Genomic DNA, 19626 nt, shown 5'->3' with positions numbered 1-19626 from the left:
TATATATATATATATATATATGTGTGTGTGTAGGTGTAGTTCCATTTGCCTTCCCACTCCTGTTCTACGTATGTATCTACTCATAGGTTATTGTTACTGTTATTGTAGGATTATGCTTGTCATAATATTTACCTTTGTTGCCTTTAACTCTTGTGCTCCTCCCAGTGTCTCCCTCTGTCTTGATCATCCTTTTGTGCTGTGATGCTGTGATTGCTTTTCTAATATTTTAAAGGTAATGATAATCAAATTCCTTATTTACTTTTTCTACAATGGTCAGGATATTACACTTACTCCTCAATATACTCTACAGATTAGCTAGTGTTCTCAGACAGTTAAGTTTAATAATTAGCAAATATCAACTCTAAGCAGTATTTCTGTCTTAAAATTTATCTACTTCAAATTGCAGCTTAGCAGATCCGTGTACACCACATGATGACAAACTTTGGGTGTTGGTTCTAGAACTTAAAAATTTTAAATTATAAAAGTAAAAAAATAATATTCAAGCTTTGATCAACTACTTTTTCTCTAAATTAGGTCAGTCCACTTATTCTGAACATACACTGCCATATGGCCGCCACTAACCATATTGAGCACTTAAAATGTAGGTAGTTCAAATATGACAAATACAGAGATAGACTGTATGTGTAAAATTCCTAACAGATTTGGAAGACTTAGTACAAAAGTAATGTAAAATATATCTGTTATTTTATATCGATTGGATGTTTAAGTTATAATATTTTGAATATTCTGATTTCAATAAAATATACTAAAATAAATTTCATGTGTTACTTTTTGGTTTATTATATGGCTACTAAAATTTTAAAAATTGCACATTTGGCTTGCATTATATTTCTATTGAACAGCTCAAAAACATCAATAATAAATACTGAGTTGCTACTGAAAAATGGTCCATATGTTCTCTAAGAATAAATTAACAGTATAAAAACTGCCAACACAGTCAATTTATTTGATAAAGAAGAAATCATGATACGGGAAATCCAGAAATCAATTTAAAACATGCAGTTGGCTTTAAAACTGCATTCTCCAATACATTTAAAATTTTTAAAAATCAATTTTTATTCTCTGAACACATATGAACAGATAAGAGAAGAAGGTAACCCAGAAGCATGGAAGAAAAAAAAAAAAAAACTACAGCTTTTTCCTTATTTGATCCTTACACAAATATAAGCATATTAATTAAAAACAAATACTATCATATGATAGCATTAGATATCCTGCAGATAAAGACAAAGAAATATAAAAATTAGCAATTTAACATAAATACAACAAATCTATAATGTATACCTTTGCTCCATCTGAAATTTTGTCCCAGTTTTCACCACTCAAAGAGAACTTTCCATTACCTATACGCAGCAGTATCTCTTCAGGAGTATCATTAGGGCCATTAGCAAATGGAGTATAGCTATTAAAAATAAATAAATTTTAATGAATATGAGGGAATAACTTACATATTCAATCTAACTGAAAGTGATAAACATAGGACTACAGTTGACCCTTGAATAACATCAAAGAACTGCTCATGAAAAAATGATTAGTGTCACAGCGTGCTTTAAGTGGATACTTACAACACTTGAGCTCACCACAATAGTAACATGGGTCAACTGTATACTGTAATTGAATGTTTGACTGCATGGGATATCAGTCCCCCTAGCCCCCTGTATTGCTTAAGGGTTAATTATACATGTAAATAGTCACTATAGCAAAGTAAGAGTATCATATAATATTTCCAATCACTGTTCATATAAAATTTTATACTTCAAACAATGAACTCATTTAATAAAGCTAACATTTTGTCTACATCTGTACATCTATACTTTTTCTTTTTGCCGTTGATGAATTAATCAATGCAAAAGAAATTAAAGGTGACTTTTAAAATAAAGTAAGACCAGATCAGAATAAAACATGCAAATTTTGAAATTTTGTATTCATCCAAGTGTGAGCTAGAAAACCATATACACTCAGTACCTAGTACAAAGAAAATCTGTATATTCACAATATATTTATTGTATTGTATTTATTCAAATTTATTCATTAGCATTCTATGAATATTATAAGTGGAAATAATCTAAGAACTGTTATTGTTGTTAAGTGCTGTTGAGTTGATTCTGACCCATAATGATTATGTATAGGGTTTCCAAGGAGCAGCCGGTGGGTTTGAACCGCCAACCTTATAATTCAAACTGACCTCGTGGTCCAGCGCATTGTTCTGCAGCAGCACACCTTACAGGTAATGTCTGTTAAAAATGTGTGGGTTAAATAAACTGCTGTGACAATACAATTAAAAAAAAAAAAAAACTATAGCCATTAAAACAATTATGTAAAGCAATAATTATGGACGAGGGTCAAAAATACATTATATAAAGATATAACACTTAAAAAAAGAAATAAAGAATGACAAGATGTGAGAATTTTGGTATGATTTCAGTAGATGGAACTGAATTACTGTTCAAATTTGAGAACAGAAAGATTTAAGGTTAAAATATGAAATTTAATATGGTAATGTCTTAATTCTCTCATGTAAAAATTAAGCTGCAGTAACAATTACCTACAAATCTCTCATGTAACAATTAAGTTGCAATGACACATACACACAAACATTTTAGTTTTGTTTAATCCTATAGTACATATTTGAAAATAGCAAATTGGATATGTTATTCAATGTTTTAAAACCAATAATGCTGACTTTATTTGATATCTTTAGCTACCTTAACTTTAGCATATGTTGTAGTAACTATTTTATATATCTTTATATCTAAAAGTCCATAGAGTATGCTGATATACTTAACTATCACTAAACTAACAAATTATTTAGAGATACCATTTTATAACATATTGATAAAACTTCTGGTATACCACACATATTTTAATTATACTAAAACTGACAATGTGGGTTAATGCACTGGACTGCAAGGTCGATTTGAACCACAAGGTTGGCAGTTCAATTTCACCAGCCACTCCGTGGAAACCGTATAAGGGTCACTACGAGGTAGAACTGACTCTATGGCATGTAACAACAGCAAATGCACTCTATAGAACATCATACCTAAGAACATTATAATTCTACTAATTTTCTTCTTCATAAGAACATTATAATTCTACGAATTTTCTTCTTCACAGTTGTTAAATGCTGCTGAGTCAACTCTGACTCATAGGGTTCCCGAGACTTTAAATCTTTGTGGGGATAGAAAGTCTCATCTTTCTCCAGCAATGTTACACAATAGACTTTGCTAAATGTAGCCATTTAGCCCATCCAATACAGCTCTCTTAAAATAAATTCTACAGTCATAATTAATGACAAGTATCATTAGGGCCACAAGTAAATCAGTATAGCTAATAAAATACATACATTTTAATGGACATAAGGAGATAACATGCATATTAAAACTTTTAATAAGTAGCATTTTTAATTAGAAGTACAAGTAGTAAGTACTACTTCTAATTAAACGTGCTACTTACTTTTAACAGTAAAAACAGTACTTGTATTATTTGTAAATAATTGACATTAACATCATCCAATTATTCTTGCATTTTTTAATGTCATTATTATTTGAAGGGAAGTCATTCTGTGTGTTTTTGTTTAGTGTTAGGTTACAATCATACTAAATCTGTTGCCAGAAAGGATTCAAGTATGGTTTTATTGTTGGTCTTCAAATTAACTCAGTATCAACAAGTTTAATGGACATCTTCTTTTTGGAAGATACAATTAAATATACACATTTTCAATAAGTAATGCAATGAATTTAAAAAATGAAAATGTACACTAATTTTGAAAAAATTAAGCTGAAACTTACTTTTAATTAATATACCTAAGTTTAACAATGTCTCATTATAAACTATTAATTTATTTTTAAATTTGTAAGTAAAAAAAAAATGTTAACAGCACTTTCTGTAAGATTATTCTCATCTATCCTCTTCTAGACGGAGATATAAAGGTGAAATTTAAATAACAAAGTAAACACTTTTTAGTATCTAAGTTTCTTACCCAGCCAGCATTGTGTAAAAAAGGACTCCTAAACTCCAAATATCACAAGCAGCATCATATCCCTGTTGCATAAGAACCTGAAAAAGAAATACTCATTATGTGGTATGAGTCAGTATAAACAATATTTTCATCTAAATGTCTGTGATATAAAACCTTAAGATCCTTTTAATCTTTTAGAAAAAGGATTAACATAATGCTAACGACAAAGTCTCCTGGTATTGTTGTTGGTAAGTGCCATCCAGCCACTTCTGACTCACAGGGGATCCTAGTGTGGCTCTGTAGGATAAGCACTGGACTGCTATCCACAAGATCCATGGTTCAAATTCTTCATCCTCTTCTCATAAGAGGTGAAATAAGGCTTTAGTGTTTTCATTCAGAAAAACAAGCCCACTACTAAAGACTCTGAGCATAGGAACAAAGTAGAAACATTATAAATGCATTAACACTGAGGATTTATATAACCAACAGCAGGGTATTTTCATTTATAAAAAGATAAAAATATTAATATTAGGCCAGACATGAATAATGAGTACACTAACTTATGATTAAATATATATGCTTTTTCAAAGTTTATTTAAAAATAATATACATAATTCCTATTCACTGTTCATGGGTATGTAAAATGGTATATATAGTAACTGTGGAAAAGTAAGGTGTTACCTCAAAAAGGTAAACACAGAATTACCATATGACCCTGGCATCCTGATAGGGTTATACACTAAGTAACTGAAAGCAAGAATGCAGACAGATACATGGACACCCATGTTTACTGCAGCATTATTCCCAATAATCAAAAGGGGGAACTAATCCAAGTGTCCATCAACAGAAGAATGGACAAATAAAATGTAGTGCATCTATACAATGGGATATTATTCAGCAATAAAGAGAAATAAAGTGCTAATATAATCTAAGGCATCTATCAGAAAACCTGGTGAACATTACACTAAGTGAAATAAACCAGATACAAAAGGACAAGTATTGTGTAGTCCCATTTATATGAACTATCTAGAACAGACAAATACATAGAGATCACAGTTTATTAGCAATTATCAGGGGAAGATATGAGAGGGAAATGGGGAGATACTGCTGAAGGGATACTGACTTTCTGTAAAGGGTGATGAAAAACATTGGTAAATGGATAATGTTGATGGCAAACATAATTAATATCCATGTAAAAATGACTGAAATGGCAATTATTTTATGTATAAATCACAATTTAAAAACAACAATGACATACATATGCACAAAATTGAGAAGATGAAGATGCATATCTATATAACTAGCTTACATAAACACCGGTAGGCATTACACCCCATACCAACTCACTGCCAGTGAGTTGATTCCAACTCATAACTATCACATAGGATAGAAGAGAACTGTCCCATAGCATATGCAAAGCTGTAAATACTTATGAAAAAAGACTAACACATCTTTCTTCCACATAGTAAGTGGTGACTGTGAATTGACAAGCACTTAACTACTTGTGCCACCATGCTCCTTAGAGAATACAAACCACAAAAACAAACCCACTGCCATCAAGTCAATTCCAACTCATAGCAACTCTGTATAGAGTTTCTGAAGCAGTAAATCTTTGACAGTAGTTGTGTGTCACTCAGTTGGTTCTGACTTATGGTGACCCTGTATAGGGTTTCCAAGCAGAAGTCTTCATCTGTCTCCTACCAGCCTTCCAGTTAGTAGTCCAGTGCTTATTCTAAAGCACTACCAGGGCTCATTTAAGGAATACAAAGGACTCTTGGTATGGCACTGTAGGATAAGCACTGGGCTGCTAACCACAAGGTTGACAGTTCAAACCTACCAGTTGCTCATCGGAAACACTATACAGGGTCACTATGAGTGGAAGTGGCTCCATGACAGTTCTCAACAACAATAATGAGCTATAACTAAACGACTCACATCTTAGTAAACCTAAATTGGAAAACTTGGTAAAATGTAAACTCTCTGGGATTTTTGAATTTTCCCTTTCCTTTCCTCATCATATGTTACAGTCCAGGCATCACTGTATTGTCTCTGGTTCCCTTACATTGCAACACACAGTCATAGTTAAGAGTCACAAGTTAAGAACTAAGTGGACAAGTGAGAGCTAATCAGCAAGACCTCTACGGGTATTTCATACTCCCCTAACATTCTTCATATAGTTCATTAGAATGGCAAAGTTGAGCTGGAGGACTCACACTGCTTAATAAGGACCAATCATGAAAAATTTGTTTTAGATTTATCACATACGTAAACTCATTTGATGTAGGGGAAAAGGCAGTCAACTTTTGTTATAATGCTAGTATCAATATCCTATAATCATAAAAACATGAGGTAATAAAAATAAAAGGTGGTGAGATTACAGAGAGTATGCTTCAGACCTTACTTGTATCAAGGTAAACACAAAGGTGGTGGTGGTGGTAGTTATGTGCCTTGGAGTTGGTTCTGACTCATAGTGACCCCATACAGGGTTTTTTGTTTTCTTTTTAAGTTTTTTATTGTGGATTGAGTGAAAGTTTACAGGGCAGATCATCAGTTTTACATTCAACAAATCATACACCTTGTTTCATTACAATGATCATAATTCCTTCCATGTACCATCAGTTAACAGTATTTCTCTGTATCCACTTTAGCTTTTAAAACAGAAACAAACCAAACCAAACACTCAGGCATATATAATAATTTACATCTCCAAAGAGCATATTTTGCAAGTCTGCCTCCTGGCCACCAGTTCTTAGTCCCTTTCTTCCCATATATCTAGAGTCCTCAGCCACTCCCCCTCTTTCCATGACCCAATCTTTGTCTTCGTCTCTGGTGTCAGTGCTTCTCTGGATAAGGCCCTGCATTCTGCTTGTGCACTTCACCCTTGATGGTCCTCGGGTCCTCTGTTTCTGGACTGTAAGATTAACCACTCCCCTGTTTTTGTTACAAAACATCTACCTTTACAATTGTGACAGTGGCAATTAGTCATAATAACAATTATTCACTATTGAATCATATGAATCTTATCCTCATTTCTTTTCAACAGACCCATCTAGACAAGATTAAATCTATTCAGTGGGAACTCTTTCTTTCCCCCCATACTCTTAAACTAAACTCCTTCTTGAAATCTTGCAAGCCAGTCACTTGTGCCTTTATTGTCCCCTGATTTTAGTAGCCAATGTCTAAGTTGCCCGTCCCTATGTACAGAGATACTTGATGTGAAGACTCCTTCCCTCTTTGTTGGTATTTAGAGTTACTACCCCTCTGAGTATAAGTCAGGTTCATCAAATTGTAGCAATTCACCCTTGTTTCCTTTATAAAAAAAAAAATAAAAATAAAAAAAATATATATATATATATTTGTGTGTGTAATCTTACCCTAGTCAAGTATTGATTATCGAGCCATCAAGGCTAGGTCAAATGGGTACTGTCTGCAAGTTTGGGTGTTTTGCGTATCTCCCCTCACTTCATATCAGCTGGATGCTTCACTTTCAGCTCTAGTCCTCTGTGGCTATGTCCTTGTCCATGGGCTCAAGTGTCTTCAGGACACTTTGGACCAAACAGCCCTTCCTCATCTCTAGGTCAATAGGAGTCAATGGACTATGGTTGAACTCAGTCCATTTCTTCAATGCTTCCTGTCACTCTCTTTCACTCACTAGTAGACCAATGTGGTCGCCAGCAATCTTACATGCTTGTTTCTGTGTTCCCTTTGAGTTTCCGTCTATGAGGGTAATTTGTCCTGAAGGAACTTGATTGCTTGCCTTGATGACTTCCTGGTGAACAGCTTGCTTATTCTTGTAGTAGTTAGTCATGCTGCCATTTTTGTTTTGGATTTTTCCTTATGATGTTTCTTTGAAAATGTATCTTCTGTCACTGTAGCTGTTCCAGGCTGGTTTGCTTGTCCTTTCTAGTGGGAATGTCCCACCTCATAAGGTTCTGGATGGGACTCAGGATTCCACCTAAGGTCCTATATTCTATAAAGACTTTGCAAGAGGCCTATTTCACTGGGCAAGTTCTAGAACCCCTTTTAGGTATTCCAATCAGTTATAGTCTGAAAACAGGCTTACAAGTTTCCTCTAAGCAGTTTCCTTTCTATCCCACTCAAGTATCTATTTTCCAATAGTAGGCAATGGAAACTAACATTCATAAGACAGTCAAGCATTTTAATATTATTTCCCCTCTTCAAACTATACCTAGATCCCTGTATCCCAGAGGCCTGTTGCTCTAAGTTTGAGCATGCATCACTATTTACCTCTGTCTCACTTAGCACATGCAAACCTGTCTCAGTGTTCCCCTATCTATCTTGTTCTTCTGCCTCCTCCCCCTTCTTGTATTGCCCTCCCCAACACCTGAACTAAACCCCCCACCCCAACCCCATTGTTGTGGTTACCTTATATTCCCTCCATTTAAGACAGTCTATTTTATCCTGTAATCTATCTGATCTTCCCACCACCTGGATCTCTGTTCCTCTGTGTTTACCTTCTTTCATATTGTAATTGTTTTGATCATAGACTGACCTCCTAGATCCTCTGTTCTTATAATTTTATTCTGTTCTTGACTCTTCCATTTGAGTTCAGGGTGATGCTGCCATGTACATCATTTTTGGGTTGTTTTTTGTTCTTGTTGGTTCTCAGTCCACATAACGTCCTTTAGGATGTTTTTCATAGCAGGAGTAACTTTGGCAAAATACCTTAGCTTCTGTTTATCCTGGAATGTTTTGATTACACCATTGTATTAAATGGACAGCTTTGCTGGGTAGAGGATTCTTGGGTGGCAGTTTTTTTTTTTTTTGTTTTGTTTTGTTTTGTTTTTCTTTCATGGTTTTATATATGTCTCCCCATTTCCTTCTTGCCTGCATGGTTTCTGTTGAAAGATCCAAGCTTAATCTGATTTTCTTGCCTTTGTATATTGCAATTCTCTTTTCCCTAGCTGCTTTCAGAATTCTGCCCTTGTCATTGATTTTGGAGAACTTGATTATGATATGTCTTGGTGACTGTCTTTTAGGGTCTATCCTTCCTGGGGTTCGCTGAGCTTCTTGAATGCTTATCTTTTCACTTTTCAGAATGTTAGGAAATTTTTCTTCCAGAAGCTCTTCAACTATCTCCTCTGTGGACTTGTGTGATTCTTCCTGTTTAGGAATGCTGAAAATTCTTGCTATTCCTCTTCATGTTGTCCGACATGTATCTTAGGCTTTCTGCAGATTTTTTAATCCTTTTTTGTGTTTGCTCTTCTATCTTAGTGTTGAGAGATTTATCCTCTAGCTCACTAGTTCTGGCTTCTATCTGTTCAGTTCTACTCCTTTGTCCTTTCAGTGAATTGTCCATTTCTGATTTTCTACTATTAATCATTTGGACCTTTTTCTGTAGGTTTTGAATTGTTTCCAATGCTGTATCTATTTTATTTGATTGTTCCTGTAGAACTTTCCTGACTTCTTCCTTATTTTTCTCAACTCCATTGTATAGTGTTTTGATACACTTTATAATCATTCTTCTGAATTCCTTCTCAGGCATTTCCAAAGCCTGCCCATCTTCCAGTATGGAGTTTGGGTCTACTTCTAGCTCATTTGCCTCAGCCACTTTATTTCATTTCGGACATGTGCTGATATGGTCATCTGCTTCTGTTTTGGAGCATATTCAGGAGTTATCTGTGGTCTTAACACTTAGATGGGTGTGTATTTTGGTATTTTTTTATGCTATCTGATTTCCTCCAGGTAGATGGGATCAGGAGATGGGCTTCCCGTTTAACTCTTCTTCCTGAAAAATTTCAAGATGCCACTGTCATTGTAACGTAACTCAGGATTTAATTTTCAGCCTATTTACTTTTTAGTCTGCCTGTCCTGCTCCACAATCCCCGTTCAGGCCTTTTTCCTAGTGATAACAGTTCACAGCCAGCTGTGGCCACTTGGTTTTAATTGGAAACTGTCACTTTAAATTTTGAGGAGATCTGTGCGCATGTGTAGTAGAACCCTCCGGGGTGGGGGTGGGGTGTCCATTCACTCAGGCAGCCCCTCTAGTCACCAGAATGGAGATGCATAGACAACGAGAGTCCAATGAACAAATACCAAAAAAAAAAAAAAAAAAAAAAAAATGTTCACACCTTTATCTCCATGGTTCTGTCAGGCATCCGTGGCTGCTCTGATCCTTCCCCCACTTGGACTCGCCCAATATGGTGGCTCCGGGAGCAGCTGAGCATCTTGAATTAGAAAGCAATGGATTTCTTGCTTCTGTTACAAATTCCCCTAGCTATAAGCCTTCCAACCTTCTAAATATTCCTTTATATGTGGTTCAGAATTCTGGCACTATCCCCTAAGCCTGCTTGGTCCAGTATTCTGTGTTGTTGATGATGGAGCTCTTTACTGCACGTCTACCCAATCCGCTATCTTTTTTGTTCTCCCTGTACAAGGTTTTTAAGGCTGTAAATCTTTACAGGAGCTGAAAGCCTCATCTTTCTCCCACAGAATAGCTGGTAGTTTCGAACCGCTGACCTTGAGGTTTGCAGCTCAATTCATAATCACTACACTACCAGAGCTGCAAACACAAAGGTAGAATTCAGAATTAAAGTGGTTAGTTTCATAACTGTCTCTCTTATTTGGTTTCCCAAATCAGCAAAAAATTAATATGAAGATATTTCCATTCCTTTTTATTCTAAAGATGAAATTAACTCACATTGGGGACAGAATACAAAGCAAGTACCCCAGAACAAGAACAAAGCCAGCCAATTTAATAATTATTTTTAAATATCTGTACACATAACATTACTCAAATTTTTATTAAGATCTTTTAATTCAGTTACCTCAGATGGTATTAAATATCAGTTTAGTAATATAATATGATGGACCTATATTTATGAACAAAAAGCTCTTGTAGTGTAGTGGTTACGAATCGGGCTGTGAACCGCAAGGTCAGCAGTTCAAAACTACCAGCTGTTCCATGGGAGAAAGATGAGGCTTTCTGCTCCCATGAAGATTTACAGCCTTGGAAACCCTGTACAGGGTCGCCATGAGTCGGAACCAACTCCACGGCACATAACATAACAGACTTTATTGGAGGGATAGATTAAATTTTCCACCAATCATCGTCATTCTGAAGTACTGTGGTACATTTTGTATTGCTGTGATGTTGGAAGCTGTGTCATTGGCATTTTATTTCTGGCAGGGACACCTATGGTAGACAGGTTTCAATGGAGCATCCAGACTAAGAATGAGAGGCAGATCACTTTTGAAAGGTTAATTGCAGAACATTGTTGAATATAGTGGCAGAAGATAAGCCCCTCAGGTTGGAAGGAATTCAAAATATGACTGTGGAAGACCTGCTTCCTCAAAGTAGAATTTTATCTTAATGATATGGCTGAAAGAAAGCATTCTGGTCCTCCATTTGTTAAAGGGGCACAATATAAAATGAGAATAAATAGCTACAAACATCCATTAATAATCAAAAAGTAGAACGTATAAAGTATAAATCTAGGTATATTGGAAATGGTAAAAAATGAAAAGGAATGCAGAAAGATCGAGATGCTAGGTATAATTGCTATTGTTGTTAGGTGCCATTGAGTCAGTAATGACTGATAGTGACCTTATCCATAACAGAACAAAACATTGCCAGGTCCTGTGCCAAATACACAATTGTTGATAGGCTAGACCCCATTGCTGCTGCCAATGTACCAATTCATCTCGATGGGAATATTTCTCTTTTTTGCTAACCCTCCACTTTACCAAGCATGACGTCCTTCTCCAGGGACTGGTCCCTGCTGATAATATGTCCAATATAGGAGAGATGAAGTCTGGCCATTCTGACTTCTAAAGAGCATTCTGGCTATACTTTTTCCAACATAGAGTTATTTGTTCTTTTGACAATCCATGTCATTCTTAATATTCTCCTCCAACACCATAACTCAACTGCATCACTTCTTCTATGGTCTTCTTTATTCATTGTCCACCATTCATATGCATATGACGTTATTGAAAATACGATGGCTTGAGTCAGGCACACCTTAATCCTCAAACTGACATCTTTGCTCTTGAATACTTTAAAAAGTTCTTGTGAAACAGATTTGTCTACTGCAATCTGTCCTTTGTTTTCTTGAATGCTGCTTCCATTCTTGTTGACAGTTGATTCAAGCAAGACAAAGCTATTGACAACTTCAATCTTTTCTCTGTTTATCTTGATGTTATTCCTTGGGCCAGTGTTGAGGATTTTTGTTTTCAGAGCTGAAAGGGAGTTTCATTGACCATTCAGAATTGGACAATCATATTGTGTACTTCTCCAGGAATGACAAATTAAAGAGGAATGGCATCACATTCATTGTCATATGAAAGGATAACATCCATATACCTACAACTAATACTAATTAATACGACTATTATTCAAATTTATGCAGCAACTGCTAAAGCCAAATATGATGAAATTGAAAATGTCCAATAAAAACAATGCTGCAGGTTGCATGATAGAATTTTATAAGACCAATGACTTATTCATTGCAAATACCTGGTAGTATAGTAGGTTACAAGTTGAGTTGCTAACCACAAGGTCAGCAGTTCAAATCTACCAGTAACTCAATGGGAAGAAGATGAGGCTTTTTTCTCCTGTAAATCCTATACAGGGTTATTATAAGTTGGAACCTACTTGATAGCACATAACCACACCATACATACACACAGAACTCACCAGGTGGAACACATAGGAATCAAACTGACTACATATATGGGAAGAAATAATGGAGAAGCATAATATCATAAGTCAAACCAAGGCCAGGGGCCAACTGTGGAACAGACCATCAATTGTTCACGTTTAAATTAAAGCTGAAGTTGAAGAATTTAAAAAGTTGATGAGAGACAAAATATGACCTTCAGTATATTCCACCTGAATTTAGAGACCAAGAACAGGTTTGATGCCTCAGACCTTAATGACTGATTATCAAGATATATGGGGTAACATCAATAATAATATACATGAAAAATGCAAATGTCTTTAACAAGATAGGAAAGAAATTATAAAGACTAAAATTTATGTCAGATGAGACCCTGAAACTTGCCCTTCAATGAAGAGAAGCTAAAGTGAATGGAAGTAAAAGTACTGAACAGAACATTTCAAAGGGCAACTCGAGAAGAGAAAGTATTATAATGAAATGTGCAAAGACCTGGAGTCAGACAACCAAAAGGAAAGAACATGCTCAGCATTTCTCAAGCTGAAAAAATTAAAGGAAAAAGTCAAGCTACGGACTGCAGTATAGAAGGATCCTACAGATAAAACTGAATGACGCTGGATACATCACAAGAAGATGGAATACATAGAGTCATGGTACCAAAAACAATTGGTCGAGATTCAACAATTTCAAGGGGTAGCATATTTTCAAAAGCCAATGGTACTGAAAGAAGAAGTCTAAGTTGCATTGAAGGAAACAGGAAAAAAACAAGTCTCCATGAATTGATCACATACAGATTGAAATGTTTAAACAAACTGATGCAGCTCTTGTGATGCTTCCTAATTTATACCAAGACATTTTGAAGACAACTATGTGTCCAAGTGACTGGTAGTATTATTAATATCACATGCTAGTAAAATTTTGCTGAAAATAACTCAGATTCATGAAGGGACATAGAACTAGGAATATAATTGCTAATGTCAGATGGATTTTGCCTAAAAGCAGAGAATACCAAGAACGACATTTTCTTGTGCTTTGTTGACTATGACAAACTATGGATAACATTGTGAAGAATGGAAACTCCAGAACATTTAATTGAGCTCATAAGGTATCTGTACATAGACCAAGAGGGGATACTTCTTTTGAAGAGGGGATACTGAATGGTTTAAAATTAGGAAAGGTGTGTGTTAGGGTTTTATCCATTCACCATACCTATGCAAACTGTATGTTGAACAAATAATTTGAGAAGGTGGGTAATAAAGAAGAACTAGATATCAGGAATGGAGGATGACTCATTAACAACCTTTGATATGCAAATGACAAAAATCTTGCCTTAAGTCAAAAGTCAAGAAGAAGGTCAAAGACAACAAAGACAACATTTATAATATGGATTGCACCTCAATGTAAAAAAAAAAAAAGAAAAGAAAATCCTCACAAATGGACAAATAGCATCATGATAAACTGAGAAAAGCCTAAAGTTGTCAAAGACTAAAATTTGCTTGGATCCACAATCAATGCTCATGGAAGCAGCAGTCAAGAAATCAAACACTGTATTGCATTATGCAAAGATGTCAGTTTGAGGCTAAGGTGTGGCTGATTCAATGCTCATATGGATGTGAAACTTAGACAATAAATAAGGAAGACAGTAGAATAATTGATGCATTTGAATTACGGTGTTGACAAAAAATACTGAAAGTGTCATAGCCTGCAAGTAAAACAAACAAACAAAAAATTCTTGGAAGAAGTACAGCAAGAATTCTCCTTAGAAGCAACAATGCTTACCCATTTGACCTAGCCTTGATGACTTGATAAGCATAACTAGAGGAAGACAAAAAACAAAAACAAGTTTTGATAAAGGAAATGAGGGTGTATTGCTACAATTTGATAGTCTTGACCTATACTCATGGAGGTAGTAGCTCAAAATACCAACAGAGAGGGAAACAGTCTTCACATCAAGTATCAATGCTATCCCCTCTGTATACAGGGTAGATAGGGATAGGCAACTTAGACATTGGCTACCTAAAATGAGGGAACAATAAAGGTATGAAGTGACTGGCTTACAAGGTTTTAAGAGGGAGTTTAGTTTAGAGAGTGTGTGGGGGAAGATAGAGTCCCCACTGAATAGTTTTCATCTTGTCTACATGAGCCTGGTAAAAAGAGATGGGGATAAGAATCTTATGATTCAATAGTAAGTAACTGTTATCACAACTAATTGCGACTGTCACAATTGTAAAGGTAGATGTTTTGTAACAAACACAGGGGAGTAGTTAATCTTATAGTCCAGACCCTAGGACCATCAAGGGAGAATAGCACAAGCAGAATGAGGGAGCAGGACCATATGCAGAGAAGCAGTGATTCCAGAGACAGGCAGATATGGTTTTATCTTCTCAAGCTGACCTTTGAAATTGTCTGTCTAGCTCTTGTACCTCCTCATTTCTTCCATTTGCTTTAGCATCTCTACACTGGAGAGCAACTTTCAGTGTCTCTTCTGACATCCATTTTGACCTTTTCATTCTTTCTTGTCTTCTCAATGAGTTTTTGCATTCTTCATGTAAGATATTCTTTTTGCCATCCTACAAGAGCTAAACTGAAAATTTCCAAGATCAGCGTGAGAAGATAAAGCCAAATATTACAACAAAATGTGCAAAGATCTTGAGTCACAAAACCAAAAAGGAAGAACACACTCAGCATTTCTCAAGCTGGGGGAACTAAAGAAAAAATTCAAGCCTTGACTTTGGGTACTGAAAGATTCTCTGGGCAAATTATTGAATGATGCAGAAAGCATCAAGAAAAGATGGAAGGAATACACAGAGTCATTGTACAAAAAGGAAATGGTTAATGTTCATCCATTTCAAGAGGTAGAATATGGTCAAGATTCAATGATACTGAATGAGGAAGTCCAAAGTGCATTGAAGGAATCGGCAAAGAACAAGGCACCAGGAATTGATGGAATAAAAATTGAAATATTTCAAGAAAGTGAGGTGGCACAGGAGGCTCTTACTCATCTCTGCCAAGAAATTTGAAAGACTACTATCTGGCCAACTGATAGGAAGAGATCCATATTTGTGCCATTCCAAAGAGAGGTGACCCAGCGGAATGAGGAAATCATCGGACAATCTCTTTGATATCCCATGCAAGCAAAGTTTTGCTAAAGCTAATACAGAAACAGCTACAATCATACATTGATAGAGAACTTCCAGAGGTTCAAGCCGGATTCAGAAGAGGCTGTGGAACGAGGGATAACATTGTTGATGTCCGATGGATCTTGGCTGAAAGCAGAGAATATCAGAAAGATGTTTACCTGTGCTTTATTGACTAAGCAAAGGCTTTCAATTGTGTGGATCATGACAAGCTATGGACAACAGTGCAAAGTATGAGTATTCCGGAACACTTAATTGTGTTCATGAGGAATCTGTACCTGGACCAGGAGCAGTTGTTCGAACAGAACATGGGAACACTGAATGTTTTTAAATTAAGAAAGGTGTGTGAAAAGGTTGTATTTTTTTCACCATACTTATTCAAACAGTATGGTGAGCAAATAATACGAGAATCTGGGTTCTATGAAGAAAAACGTGGCGTCAAGATTAGAGGAAGTCTCATTAACAACCTGCAATATGCAGATGATACAACCTTGTTGGCTGAAAGTGAAAAGGACTTAAAACATTTACGGATGAAGATCAAAGAGTATAGCCTTCAGTATGGATTACAACTCAATGTCAAGAAAACAAAAATTCTCACCACTGGACCAATAAACAACATTCTTATAAATGGAGAAAAGATTGAAGTTGTCAAGGACTTCATTCTTCTTGGATCAACTATCAACACTCACGGAAGCAGCAGTCAAGAAATCAAATAATGTATTGCATTAGGCAAATCTGCTGCAAAAGACCTTTTTAAATAAAGTGTTGAAGAGCAAAGATGTCAGCTTGAGTACTAAGGTGCGCCTGACCCAAGTCATGGTATTTTCAATAACCTCATATGCATGCAAAAGCTGGACAGTGAATAAGGAAGATCGTGGAAGAATTGATGCCTTTGAGTTATGGTGTTTGAGAAGAATATTGAAAGTGCCATGGGCTGCCAAAAGAACCAATAGATCCGTTTTTAGAAGAAGTGCAGCCAGAGTGCTCCTTAGAGGCCAATATGGCCAAACTTCGTCTCTCCTACTTTGGACATATTGTCAGGAGGGGCCAGTCGCTGGAGAAAGATATCATGTTTGGTAAGGTGCTGGGTCTAGACTGAGTCCAAAAACAAGGAAGAGGGGCAAGAGTGGTGACACAGAATGTGGGAACATCTACCCACTAGCTATTGGAATACTAGTCATCTTGTGATGGGGTGGCAACATCCCCAAAGAATGCAGAACATGAGTTAAACTGAGGAAACTGTAGCCCAATTTTTAAGGCTGTGCAGATTGGCTGTGGAAATCCATGGAACACACACTTTGGAGGGGGTGAAGGAAGAACTTGGAGCTGCAAAAGAGTACTGCTGAATCTTGCTGATTCTTGACACAGATGGGCACTAGGATGAGGAGGTGCTGAAAAGGCAACCAGGTAAAAATGGGATACTTCAAGTGGGCACCATAGAGGGAAATGACTGAATCCCTGTCCATAGTGGAACATCATAGTAGAGACTGTGCATAGTTCCCAGAGGGAAGACACAGAGCACTATAACCTTCACCATGGAAAATCTTGGATCAGCCTCTGTGGCCTGCTCCAATCCCCCATGCATGCATACTTAATTACACAGGACAAGCATCCTGAAATCTTGAACCAGCACTGAAAAAAAGCCTAATGGTAAGAGTGTCATCTAGTGATTCTTGCTGTTGTTAAGTTGGGTCTGATTCCTAGTGACCCTGTATAGGGTTTCTGAGGAGTGGCTGCTGAGCTTGAACTGCCGACTTTATGGTTCAAATGAACCTTAAGGTCTTGGGCATTATCCTCTAGTGCCAGAAGAATATAAAACAAACACTAAACCCTCTGTCATGGAGTCTATTCTGATTAATTTACACCACAGTAGAAATACTCCATAGGGTTTCTGAGACTGAAAATCTTTATGGGAGGAGAAAGCTTCATCTTTCACACATGGAATAGGTTGGTGGGTAAAACTGCTGGCCTTGTTGTTAACAAAACCAAAATAAATAAGTAAACAAAACTAAACCCACTGACATTAAATCAATTTCAACTCACAGCGACATCATATATGGTTTCTGATACTGTAAATCTTCCTAACAATCTCATCTTTCCCCTGTAGAGTGGCTGGTAGTTTTGAACCACTTACCTTGTGGTTAGTAATCCAATGCTTAACCTACTACGTTGTCAGGGTTCATATTTAGGAGACTATTTTGTTGTTGTTGTTATGTGCCATCAAGTCGGTTCCGACCCATAGCGACCCTGTATAGGGTTTCCAAGGGTGTAAAACTTTACGGGAGTAGAAAGCCTCATCTTTCTCCCGCGGAGCAGCTGGTAGTTTCGAACTGCTGACCTTAAGGTTCGCAGCCCGATTCGTAACCACTACGCTACCAGAGATCCTTATAGTAGACCAAAATAACCTAAGTAAAATCAGAGAAAATTCCCCTCAAAATTGGGAATAAAAATAACTTAGACTATTAAAAAAAAAAAGATATCAAAATGGTCAAAGTTAAAAAAAAATAGTAAAACAAAATCAAGAGGAGGGCAGAGACTGAAGGCAGATCAGGGAGAATTGCAGTGAGGACCTCCGTCAGCAATAATATAGAATACTGGACAAAGTAGGTTCAGGGGGCAGTCCCAGAACTTTGAACTACATAAAAAGGAATATTAAGAAAGTTTGAAGGCTTACAGCCAGTGGAATTTGTACTGAAGCAAGAAAACTTGAGTTTTCTTTTTCTGATTGGTTGGCTTTAGCAGCTCCTGAAGCAGCCATCTTGGGCAAGCGGGAGTAGGGTTAGGATCAGAGCAAAGGCGTCGCCTGCCACATCCATGGATATAAAGGTGTGGACATTCTATCACTCTTATTATTATTATTATCTTATTTCTCTGTTCATTGGACTCTCGCTGTCTGAGCACCTCCATACTGGTTACTAGAGAGGGTGCTTGAGCCAGTGGACACCCTCCCATCACACCCCTAAAAGTTTAAAGGGAAAGGAACCCCTTAAAACCAAACAGCAGCATAAACCGGCCACAGCCGACCCTAAACTGTTAATCATTAGGAAAAAGTCCTGAATGAACGTTGTGGAGTGGGAGAGAGACAGAATAAAAAAGGAAACAGGCTGAAAATTAAATCTTGAGTTATGTCATAACAGCCAACAGTGTCATCTTGAAATTTCTCCATTGGCCTTTAAGGCAAGAAGCCGAGAGAGGGACATTAAAGGAGGGATATTAAAGTCATGCTCCTATTTGGCTATATAATTTTAATTGTTTTTGCTTCTCTCTTTTCTGCAATTATAGACTACAGTATCCAATCTTTTTTTTTTTTTTTTTTTTTTGCTGTTTCTGTGTTCTTTTTCAGTCCCCTCTTTACCTTTAGGGGGTTCTTTCTCTCTGTAATTATCCAAGAAGAGATAGCAATTGTGGTCATATAGTCATGCTACAATAACCTTCTAAAAATCCCACCATCCAGGCAAGAAACAATACCAACTGCCATACACCAGGTAGGCAGCCAACACCTGCAACAGTTACTCTGAGTTGAGTAATAAGACGAGCGAAAAAGGAAGCCCATCTCCTGATAACACCTACCTGAAGGCAATCAGAAAGCATAATAAAACATCAACATACAGTCATCTAATTATTAAGGTCACAGAACTACTAAAGATGCCCATGAAACAGAAACAGACAACCATTTTCAGCACATGTCCAGAAACAAGATAAAGTGACAGACAAATAAACCTGAGGTAGACATAGATTCCACACTGGAAGGACGGCAGGCTTTGGAAACGCCTGAGAGGGAATTCAGAAAAATGATAATGAAATGTATCAAAACACTTTACAGAGGACTTGAGAAATAAAAAAGTCAGGAAAGCATTACCAAAAAAAA

General features: G+C 36.5%; 1 protein-coding gene across 1 annotated transcript in view; it reads right to left on the bottom strand.

Annotated features, from left to right (window-relative positions):
- The window catches only part of RPS6KA6 (ribosomal protein S6 kinase, 90kDa, polypeptide 6), a 411979-nt gene that overhangs the window by 63441 nt on the left and 328912 nt on the right, over positions 1–19626 (bottom strand). Inside the window, exons 19-20 of the mRNA XM_006871313.1 lie at positions 4004–4080; positions 1306–1423 (exon numbers count right to left, since the gene is read on the bottom strand). Of these exons, the coding sequence (XP_006871375.1) occupies positions 1306–1423; positions 4004–4080 (195 nt within the window). The remainder of the gene's footprint in view (positions 1–1305; positions 1424–4003; positions 4081–19626) is intronic.

Source organism: Chrysochloris asiatica, unplaced genomic scaffold (assembly GCF_000296735.1).
Source record: "Chrysochloris asiatica unplaced genomic scaffold, ChrAsi1.0 scaffold00167, whole genome shotgun sequence".
Classification (NCBI taxonomy): domain Eukaryota; kingdom Metazoa; phylum Chordata; class Mammalia; order Afrosoricida; family Chrysochloridae; genus Chrysochloris; species Chrysochloris asiatica.
This window is presented reverse-complemented; position numbering and strand designations above follow the sequence as displayed.